The 11,621-nt window shown below is 40.8% G+C and overlaps 1 protein-coding gene across 2 annotated transcripts; it reads left to right on the forward strand.

Moving 5' to 3' along the window:
• The first annotated feature begins 140 nt into the window (after positions 1-140).
• Positions 141-7,536, forward strand: LOC108924137 (protein ABHD1-like). Of its 2 annotated transcripts, none has more exons than XM_018735332.2 (9): positions 141-905; positions 1,720-1,880; positions 2,254-2,436; positions 2,584-2,629; positions 3,009-3,121; positions 3,290-3,463; positions 4,900-4,948; positions 5,059-5,224; positions 5,512-7,536. In XM_018735332.2, exons 1-9 carry the CDS (start codon positions 786-788, stop codon positions 5,715-5,717), a joined length of 1,218 nt encoding a protein of 405 aa, XP_018590848.1. In that variant the 5' UTR covers positions 141-785; the 3' UTR covers positions 5,718-7,536. The 2 variants fall into 2 exon arrangements, with proteins under 2 accessions (XP_018590848.1, XP_018590849.1); XM_018735333.2 differs by having other exon boundaries at positions 141-303.
• The last annotated feature ends 4,085 nt before the right edge of the window (positions 7,537-11,621 follow it).

Genomic DNA, 11,621 nt, shown 5'->3' on the forward strand with positions numbered 1-11,621 from the left:
TTTACTCAACAAACAGACGAGATTAACGGATTTGTCATTGCGAGCCAAACAAAGGAAAGAAATTTTAAACGTGACGTCATGACGCATTCAACGCCAAACCCGTGTTCCGTTCGATCGCGGAAGTGCTGTTTGCCGGCTGCTGTATGTTACGTCATCCACGGACGTTCTTCGCCATCTCTGCCGGCACTAGGAGCATCATTAAGTTTCGAAGACGGAGAAATTGGCGAAAACTGAATTTTAGAAACATACGAATCCGGTCAGCGAGGAGCTGCCAGTGTTATACTGTAGATGTTTCGTGTTAAGGCAGGTTTTCAGACAGCTACATTTTCGATTTCTGTGTTTTTGGCTAGCGAGCGACACTGAGTCTGACTACGTCTTTATTCATTTCTATGTTCGCTTCTGACAGCTGGAGGGAGTACTGACCACAATAGTTGGGCCTATGAAGTAAAGCTAGGCGTGGAAGAGTAGTGTACAGTCCAGACGGAGGCTCGCTAGTAGCAGTTGTAAACACTCGGTGTGTTGTTGTAGCTCAGTAGGCCGCATCATTGCATGATCATCATCGCGCTTCCGTTTTAATTCTTTAGTCCTCATAAGTCAGATGTTTGCCTTTTCATAACGTGGCAACTGGTCGGCAGTTGGATATTTTATTTCGTTAATTTTCGGGCGACTAACACTAGAAGAGCAGTTCTGTAAGGCAGGTTGACCGGTGTCCTCCACAGTCCGTTCCACCGCTCCATAATCCGCTCCACCGCTTCGCTCCGCCCCGCCTTCATCGATCGGCCGTCATGCTGCTCTTACACAACGAGCTGTGGAAAGCGAGCGTGGATTTCCTCTCCAGGCCGTGTACTGTGGTTGTTGGAGCCATCACCGCCGTGATTTATTACCTGTGGGGTTGTGAAGGACAGGTTAGTCCAAAAAGTAGTTCAAGCTTCGGTAAGGCTCTCAGTCTTTCCCTGTATAATCATGGCTATGGATTTATTGATTTCATTTGATTATTCAAGTGACCCCTTTTCCAGAACAGAACTCTGAAGAACTCTCTTTGATAAGACATTTTACAACGATTTACCAGACATAAAGCATGGTATTCTGATTGTATCGAGTTTTCTTGATCAAGGATCCTACAGCATGAGTGGGATTCGAGTCGACAACCTTCAGATTGCAAGGCAGCAACTCTAATAGGACACTGTCTAATGCCCCAGGTTATATGTCAGTTTGCATCAAGGCTGAATGTTCTAGAAGTGCTTTCTTTTAGCATTTGCTGTGTTTCCTATAAAGTGCTCATTTTTAGAGATTGTCTACTTTGCACGTAATTAAGGTTGTGATTTAGAGGTTGAGAAATGCTCATCTTTAGTATTACTTCAGGCCCTCTTGCATCGTCATCTTGATCCAGCTATCTGTGTCAGTTGAAAAGAGACTGTTTGGTTAGCTCACAAGCCCACCCCTCTCAGAATGACCAAAAAGTGCCCATGTTCAAGCAGGAAGTTAGTGGGTGTGTTGACCTTTCAGTGTGAAGATGTCCTTGTCCCTTAATGTCTCTGTCCCTTAAAATGAACTCATTTCCCCTTCATCCCCAACCCTGTAATCTTGGATTAATTTTGCTGCCAAACCAGGCAAGCTCTTGTGTTTCACTGTAACTTCAGCATTATGCTGAATAATCACGTGCAAACTGGCCTTTGCAAGTTCCAGCTGATGTTCAGCCCTGGTCTTCTTTCCTAACAGACTCCAATCCTGGTGTGCAGCAGTGGCTTTCGTTCCTTCCTGGAGCGCCACTGCCCCGCGGTGATTGAGAGGTTCTGCCCCACACCTTGGTGTTGGGGTGGCCGGCTGCAAACACTTGTCCGTGTGATTATCAAGTCCGGTCCTCCTGTTGTCTACAGAAAGTAAGCCTGATCTTGTTTATGCCCTTTTTAATGTGTCCTTTGTGTAGGTACCAGATGGTACAGTGTATCAGTCCTTTGAAGAGGACTTATGCCAGCACTTAACATGAATAGTTCCTGTGAAATGTCTGTGCCAGTTGGTGATATTGTAAGTAAGTCACTTTTAGGTAAAATTACCAGTTTGTAATATTTAAAAGGCCTCTGAAAATTTCACTGTGACATAAGGCAAGCAGAATGAAACTTTTCCTTCTAAGGAAGTGTTAACATGTCCGGGGTCATGAAATCAGATGGATATGTTAAAAAGTGAAAATGCAGTTATGGCATAGTGGTTTTTGTCTCTGTTTGCCTTGAATTCTGAATCATTTTCCGGGTGTAGTGAGCTAATCCGAACAAAAGACGGCGGCCAGATCTCCCTGGACTGGGTGGACAATTCGAAGAGTGAAGCATACCCTGACTCCTCCTCCAGACCCACAGTCCTGATTCTCCCAGGACTTACGGGCAACAGCAAACAGACGTACGTCTTGCACGCTGTGAGCCAGGCAACACGTCGTGGATACAGGTGGATTTCTCAATTTATACTCTGATTTTTCTGAATTTCTATGGTTTAATGTTGTTTCCTTTGTGCTTTTTTTGACATGCTGGGAGGGACTGTTCATTTAGTAGCTTCCCAGGTTTCACGTCCTCATGCATCTTTCTTTACTTCTAGGTCTGTTGTCTTTAATAACAGAGGTTTTGGAGGGGAGGAGTTACTGGTGAGTAGCTGACTTAAGGGCACTGATGTTCTTTTGGGATCTTTCTGCTTTGTTGTGTCATAGGAGCTTAAACCTTTTGCTGAGGCTTTAGTGTTTGCTGTAAATGCACTGGTGATTTAGTGCAACTTTTCATTTGTTCACATCCATACACTTGTCATGCCATGTATTTTTATCAGACTGTAAACATATCTTTTATGTATTGGAAAGGATTTTACAAATGTAGGAAGCTTGTTAGAGGTACAGTGTGACAGAATAGTGCTAATCTGTCTTTTCTGTCTCTTTCTGACCCTTCATTCTTCTTAGTACAAATGCCTTGTTTTTTTCCTACTGAAGTTGTCTTTTTCCTAGTAATCTTAAACGTCTTCCTGCCCCTCTGTAGACTCCCATCACATTTTCTGCGGCAGACACGTCGGACTTGGAGTGGGTCATTCGTCATGTCAAGCAGCGGTTCCCACAGGCACCCTTGCTTGGCACTGGAGTCTCTCTGGGAGGGTGTGTCCCTCTTTTTTTTTTTTTTTTGGCAGCAAAACCTGTACTGAAGCTGGTTCTGAAGGATTGAAAGGTTTAGGTTAAAGATGTAGGCATCTTTAGTGCTCAGTCATGTGATACCACAATCACCATCTTACTTATATATACACACTTCTTGCTCTCTTGGTCCAGGATTCTGCTGCTGAACTACCTGGCTCGCAAGGGCAGTGAGGCTGACCTCCTTGCAGGGATCACCATGTCTGTCAGCTGGGACACCCTGGAGTCCTGTGCCTCCCTGGAGCAGCCAGTTAACAAGCTCCTGTTCAACCGTCACTTGACATCAAACCTATGCAAGGCCATCAGCAGGTGAGCCAGGTCAACAGTCCAGTTACTTGCTGGAGGAGCTAATTGTAATCTGTCTTCTGGGCAAATGTGCCCAGTTACACCAAACACATCTGGCTTACTTGTTTTCATATATAATGTGTGTGTGAATAAACATAGTCATGTGAAAAAGTACAACTTCTTTCTATACGTGTGTGTATAATATATATATAAAAAATATACACTGCCTGGTCAAAAAAAGTCACGCTATTTTGTTGGACCGCCTTTTGCTTTGGTTACGGCACGCATTCGCCGTGGTATTGTTTTGATAAGCTTATGCAATATCACAATATTTATTTCCATCCAGAGTTGCATTAATTTCTCTCCAAGATCTTGTATTGATGATGGGAGAGTCGGATCACTGCATAGTTTCTCCAGCACATCCCAAAGATTTTCAGTGGAGTTAAGGTCTGGACTCTGGCCAATCCATGTGTGAAAATGTCTCATGCTCCCTGAACCACCCTTTCACAATTTGAGCCCGATGAATCCTGGAATTGTCATCTTGGAATATGCCCATGCCATCAGGGAAGAAAAAAAAATCCATTGATGGAACAACCTGCTCATTCAGTATATTCAGGTAGTCAGCTGACCTAACTTTTTAGGCACATAACATTGCTGAACCTAGACCTGACCAACTGAAGTAACCCGAGATCATAACACTGCCCCTACAGGCTTGTACGGTAGGCACTAGGCATGATGGGTACATCACTTCATCCGCTTCTTCTTACCCTGATGTACCCATCACTCTGGAACAGGGTAAATCTGGACTCACCAGACCACATGACCTTTTTCGTTGCTCCAGAGTCCAATCTTTATGCTCCCTAGAAAACTGAAGCCTTTTTTTCCCCCCGATTAGCCTCACTGAGGAATGGTCTTCCTAAGGATACACAGCTGTTTAGTCCGAATCCCTTGAGTTGTCTTCGCATTGTGCGTGTGGAAATGCTCTTACTTTCACTATTAAACATAGTGATACTGGTTTTTTTTTTTTTACAATTTGATTTCACAAAACATTTAAGTGATCTTCCGTCACGATTGTTCAAGATTCTTTTTGACCACATTTCTTCCTCGAAGATGATGATTCACCACGATCCTTCCAGGTTCTGATAATGCGTTGGACAGTTCTTAACCCAATTTTAGTACTTTCAGCAATTTCCTTAGTTTTTCTTTGCTTGATGCAGGCCAGGAATTTGACCCTTCTGAAACAGAGTAACATTTTTTTCCACAACCACAGGATATGTCTTCCAACATGGTTGTTTCAGAAATGAGAAGGTTAAATAACTTGTTGCCAGCTGACACATATTAATCACTGCAGTAATTATCCAATGGAAGGCTCTTACCTATTTGCTTAGTTCAATCCAGGTGGTGACTTTTTTTTTTTTGGCTGGACAGTGTATACAATTATTCCCCCCGCTTTCCTGCAGACACAGGAAGGTGCTGGAGGCTGTGGTGGATGTGGATCATGTGATAAAGGTAGGTCTGAGCATCTTGCGTCATTATTCTGTCCCTGGTATACTAACTCAGTAATGGACTGGTAGGAACTCAAGGAACCATTCTCAGTTTCTGTGTCATCTCACCTTGAGGCACGGACAATTCGGGAGTTTGATGAGCGCTACACCTCTGTGATGTTTGGCTACAAGTCATGCCGAGACTACTACCAGGATGCTAGTCCTGGGTACAAGCTGCCTCAGACCGCTGTGCCTGTGCTGTGCCTTAATGCTGCTGATGACCCCTTTTCCCCCAAACATGGTGAGCTCCTGTTATTCAGTGAATAATGAGCTATGATAAAAAAGGGCTCTCAACTTCCTGTGGTCCTGTGTCTGGAAAATAAAAGTGGGTTGGATTCAGTATACATCTAGTATTTTGTTCTAAACTTATTTTCAAAGTTGCCGTTATAGTTATTAAATCATGCTGGAAATTACTTGGTGGTAATGCAGCACATTCCACTGGTGTACATTTCAAGCTTAACAAATATGAGGTACTCTGAGATTTGGACACTTAACTGGTATATGGTTTTCCTTTCCTGTGCTCCTCAGCTATCCCTGTGGCACTGGCTCAGAGCTTGCCCAATGTTGCCCTGGTTGTGACGGCTCACGGAGGGCACATTGGCTACCTGGAGGGTCTCTTTCCTCGTGGGGAAGGCTACATGGACCGCCTCTTCGGGCAGTTCATTCAAGCAGTGTTTGACCACCCAGGTGATCTGAAGAGGGCTTGTGAGGTCAAAGAGAACCTCACTGACTGAAGGCCTTCCTTGTCAGCTGAGTCACATGTTGTGGTCAGTAATTTTCTTTTCCTGTGGCCTAGAGGCCTTTGACCAGTTGCCTCATTACTCACCTCTCACATACACTAAACATATACCTCACGTTCTCAGACTACAAACACCACCACATCTTTTGGTAGCTGAAGTAAAGATGAATGTAATGGCAAGCGATCATTTAACCCCCTTCTTTAGACAGCTAAGCAGCCCTGCTTAATTTGTAGTGAATTTACTGTAATAGAATAATTTTGTTATTAATATGGAGTTCATATAGATGCTGTTAGATGTTGTCTTTTAATATTGTAATGAAAACTTGAAGAAAGTCCCATTTGGCCCCTCTGATGGTTACTGGAAAGGTGACAAGACTTGTGTCTTCATTGTGCTAAAAGCAGTGCTGTTTTTCTTCACTTTATCACAAGGTTTGTATTAACTGGAGAAGTTTCCGGTGAATTCTTGGTGGTCTTTTTTCCTCAGGTGGAACAAACAATTTTTTTTTTTTTTTTTTTTTTTTTTTTTTTTTTAATGACAATGCTTGACTAAAGTTCTCTTGCAAGCTGAAGTTTGTAATTTGTCACGTTTGTGCACTAAGTTGTTGCAGCTCACCCAAAAGCACCAGCTAAGTTAAAATAATGATGTAGAACCTGACAGTGGACAGCTGAGCCACTATGTTCTGTCCCAATGTGCACCCTGTACAACTAGCTGGTGTACAGTCATCCTGCAGTTTGATATTTTCACCACCTCCCCTAGGATTTGCATGGAAAAACATTTCCAAGCACTTCTTTACAGCTTCTGACATGAAGTAGTGTTTGATAACCACTCGATACTGTGAACACTTTTTGTATTCCAGCTGAGGCCTGCTGTTGTGACAGACCAGAATAAACAAAGGGATCTTGATTACCACATCAGCCAATACCTGTCAAATACCTCATGCTAGGATCTGTAGGAATGGAACATTAAGTGAGAAGACCTCTTATTACCTTATCAGTATAGAAAGTGTTGCATGTATAACAGAACATCTTAAGTATATGTATTTTGTGCAACTCCCTGGTTGCTATTTTTATCATTTTTGAGTGAGTTGCACATTAACATCTAGATATACTGTATTACTGGAGCAGTTTGTGTACCTTTTACAAAGAAACTAGTCAGGATTCCTCCTGGAACTTAACCAGCGATTTTTCAGGTTACAGCCTTGTGTCCTTAACCACTACTGTTCCTGCTCATAGAGTCCAGTCATATTACAGAAGTGATATTTTCCAGTGAAGCTGCATATATCATGTACACAACCATACATTTCTTTTCAGTGATTGAATTCTGTGATCTGAAGTATGTTCTTTAATGCACATTGCTCCATGTTTACAAAGATCAAGATCCTACAGAGCCTTGATGGGACATTCAAAGTCTCACCTTCGATTAGGGTGGCTGTTTCCTTTCTTTCCTTGGGCTTGCAGTATTTTAAGAAAGTGACTGAAAATATCATATACAAATTCCATACCTGCTGGATTATTTGCCTTTACAGTACTGTATGCAATTTTTGACAGATGTATAATGTATTTTATATATATATAAATACACAGAAAGAGAAGTAAAAATTTTTTTGTGATTTGTTACTCTCAACTGTCTTTGCCAATTGAGTGTTCTGCGTGAATAAGAAATGGAATTGATATTCCTTGCACTGAATTTTGAAATCTTGATTTTATTTGTGATGTACCTATGAGGATTATAAACTTCCATCTGATTGGGCTGATATGTCTCCTGGTGTAAATGGTTGTTAGTTGCCTGCATGATATATCAGATTAGGTGATAAGACATTTTGAACAATGTTATTTGTACTCTTGTCAATTTTGCACAAAATGAATGTTGACCTGTGTCTTAGTGCTTTTGTAATTTACTGAGGACAGGGATATAGTGTAATTAAGATACCAGTCTGTCCACATGAATGCCTCTGTGTGATGCTGCAATTTGTCAGAATGTGATCTATCAATTCATTCTCAGTCACTGTTTTCATTACTTTCATTCATTCCTGCTGTGAGGTACATTGAGGTTGAGGCTCTACTGGTACCAAGTACAGTACTGTACACATTGCAGTAGCACATGGTGACTTTTCAAACAAGAAGACTGCCCCCAAGTGGATCCAGAAGATATTAATTTTATTGATTTATTTCTCTTTGTGATGAAGAGGAAAAAATTATGCCCATTTCAAGGAGTGATTTGTTCCTTGATGTCTGTCTGAAAGCAGGACAAGAAAACAAATGAGATTTTCTTTATCTTGTTAAATGAATATTAACCTGTTAAATTATGAAATTTCATTGTCATGTTAATCTTTTTTTGTTTTAAATTTCATTTCTTGACCTAAGAAATAATACATAATGGAACATAAAATTGTTTTATGTATACATGGAGCACTTATTAAAAACTGCTAAACATTTTAATATCAAATACTTTTCAGCCTCAATTATGCTTTAACATCAAATGTCCTTTTCACTGTTTTTTTGAACTTTACATAATTTAATAAAGACTAAAATTTTGCCTTTTTTTTCCCTTTGTGTTTTCTTGCCTAAACATCCATTCAGTGTTAATTTAGGGAAAAAATACTTCTAGTATATTTTCCCGTAGTTGTTTTAAAGTCTTTAAAGGACTTGACCCATCCCACTGAAAGTAGGAAGTGTGCTGTTGAAATGGGTGTCCCTTTGGAATTTTTCCTAGCAGGCGGCACTGAAAAGTTGACACCTTTCTTGATTTATCTTGGTGGGTGTTATGTAACCAAACGTCTTTCTTATATTTTTAAGTGAGAGAACAGACATGATGTAATCAAGTACCTTTCCATTGTTCAAGCACGGTGGTGCTGCCACGTGTAAACAATGACAAATGAAGCTGTGAAAGTGGAAGAGCCCTGTGGTGGTGCGAGGAGAGATTCGCCTTGCTCTTTGCAGATGTTTACAGAGCTCTGGGAGGCTGGAGCTTTTGTGTAACCCCTGCTGAGCTCACTACTCTGCCTCTCACTGGCTTTCTGCTGTTGAGAGGTAATTAACTCTCCCTTGGTGTGTCTATGAGGAGCTCAGGAAGGAGCTGAGGTGGGATCGAAGGTCAGCCCCACCCTCCTTAATCTCAGTCTGCTGATAGCAGGCTGTACATTCTCCCACCCCTGTTCTGTTTGAAATGGAATTCCCTCCTGTGACTGTGTTGCACAGCCATCCTGGGTAAAACTAAATCTTTCCTAATGCAGTACTGCCAGTCCATGTAGGGTTATGCAAAAAAAAAAAGTGTGAACCCATCGAAGTTATCTGAATTTCAGCATGTATGGCTCCTAAAATATAACCTGATCTTCATCTAACTCATTATTATAAATAATTTGTTAAACACCACACACACCATTTTACACTTCTGTACCTTTTTGTGAATTTTTATTTATTAATTAGTGGACCCTCATTTATTAGCAGGAACACTATACATATTTGTACCTGCTGATCAGAACTACACAATGCTTAGGTGTTATTTTGGCCTACTGCTCTATACAAAACTGTTCTTGTGTATTTTTGCGATTCTTGCCTGTATGACCTGCTTCAGATCACATCCCAGCACATCAGTAGAGTTCAGGGGTCTGACTTAGCCATTCTAAAGTACAAACTTTCTTCTGTTTTAGCCACTGTTTTTGATTTGTTCCTGCATTTTGGATCATGATCACGTGCATAACTTAACTTTTGAGTTTTAGACCACATACAGTTGCCCTGACATTCTGCTGTAAATTTTTTTTATGCCACTTAGAGTTCATTGGTCCCTCAGTGATTGCAAGCACTTCAGGTCCTGAGGCAGCAAAGCAGCCCCACAGCATTATACTTCCTCCACCGTGCTTCAGAGCTCGGATGAAGTTTTGGTGTTGGTATACAGTGTTTTGTTTTCTCCAAATATAATTTTGTGTACATTTATAAAAAATTTACTTTTCATCTGTCCACAAAGCATTGATCCAGGTGCACTGTGGAACATTCAGGTGGTCTGTCTTAAACTTTAACGAATAGAGTATTCTTTCTTTTGGAGAGCAGTAATTTCCTCTGCGGTAGCATCTCAAACACTGCTCTTGTTCGGTGTATTTCTTCTGGTAGTCTTTAATGCAGAAATTGTCAAGTGCAGGAGATTACATTTACATTACATTTATTCACTTAGCAGATGCTTTCATCCAAAGTGGCTTCCAACAAACTCTATGTAGTGTTATCAGCCCACACACCTTATTCACGAAGGTGACTTACACTGCTAGATACACTACTTATAATGGGTCACTCATCCATACATCGGTGGAACACACTCTCTCTGTTACTCACACACTATGGGGGAACTTGAACACCATGTCGTTGAAGATGCCTGCAGATCCTTAGCTATTTTCCCAGGGTTCTTTTACACTTGTGAATTGCACTGATTTAGGACACCCACTCCTGGAGAGAGTAACAATATTGCTTAATTTCTTCCATTTATTTACCTGCTTGATTGTGGATTGATGTGGCTCAAGTCTTTGGAAATCATTTTGTAAACCTTTTCAATCTTCTGACCTTTCTGAAGTTTTTCCTGAGGTTCTCTGAAATCTCTTGATTGGGTCCTTTTGTACTTCATCGTATTCTCTTTTCAATAGCAGATAACCAATTTTTAAAAAATATTTCAGAGCAGGTCAGACCTCAGTTGGTTGAAACACCATGCTGCAGTTACTCTCTTTTCATTGTCCTAGAGGTTTACATGCGTTATCCATCAATGATCTTGACTGTTAAACCATTTGTTTGGTAAAGAAATTAAAATTTAAAATGCTGGGTATGTTTACTTTTATTCATTTAGCAGATGCTTTTTTCCAAAGCGAGCTCAAATGAACTCTATGTAAGTGTTGTCAGTCCACACACCTTATTCACCAAGGTTTACTTACACTGCTAGATACACTACTTACAATAGGTCACCCATCCATACATCAGTGGAACATACTCTTGTTCCACTGATGTTGTGTATTGAATAAGACTGGCTTTTTTATTATGACTTAGATAAAGGTCAGGTCACATTTTAGGAGCCATTCATGCAGAAATCCAGATAATGCCGAAAGGTTTGCAAACTTTTTTCACAACTGTAGGCCAGTGAGAAAAGAGGAGGTGGGAACCAGTTAGACCACTATTTGGATCAGTGTGGAGTGAAGATTTGGGAGCACAATAGAGAACCAAACAGCCCAATGAGGAGACACACTTGCACACTTTCCTGCAACTCTGCTCACTTACTTGATGGTTTCGTTGGCTTTCCCTCACATGATTTTTATTTCACTCTAATAAAGGTGCACACTAACTACACAATGTAACAGTTCTTCTGTGTGTTGGGACAGCCGGTATCGTAGTAGTTAGTGCTACTGCCTTAGGATCCAAAGGTTGCAGGTTTTATCCCCACCTCTGACTGTAGTACCCTTGAGCAAGATACTTACCCTGAATTGCTCTAGTAAAATTACCCAGCTGTATAAATGGGTAAATAATTGTAATCTTAACATTCTAAGTTCCCTTGGAGAAAAGAGTCAGATTGAAATGTATTAAGCTTTTTAAGGGTCTTGATCTTCTTTAAACTTGGGGTACATACTAGACGTCAAAATAAAACTTCTATCACAAATGACAGATGGAAAAAAAAATACCACTTAATATCCTTTCCTATGCCATGTAAATAACACTGGTCCTAATTTGGTATACATGGGGTATGTTACAACTATTTTGGATTGTATTTCCTATGTGAACAATAGGTACAGATAATGCAGCACCTTCTTTCTAAAGCCAGGTGTAGTTATTTGGTGACATATTTGTTAACTGGTTTGGAATTAATAGTTAACCAAAGCAGTAAAACTCAGCCTTGGCTGCTGTTCTAATGCTTTGATACAGACCATCCCCT

Source organism: Scleropages formosus, chromosome 1 (genome assembly GCF_900964775.1).
Source record: "Scleropages formosus chromosome 1, fSclFor1.1, whole genome shotgun sequence".
In the NCBI taxonomy this organism is placed as follows: Eukaryota; Metazoa; Chordata; class Actinopteri; order Osteoglossiformes; family Osteoglossidae; genus Scleropages; species Scleropages formosus.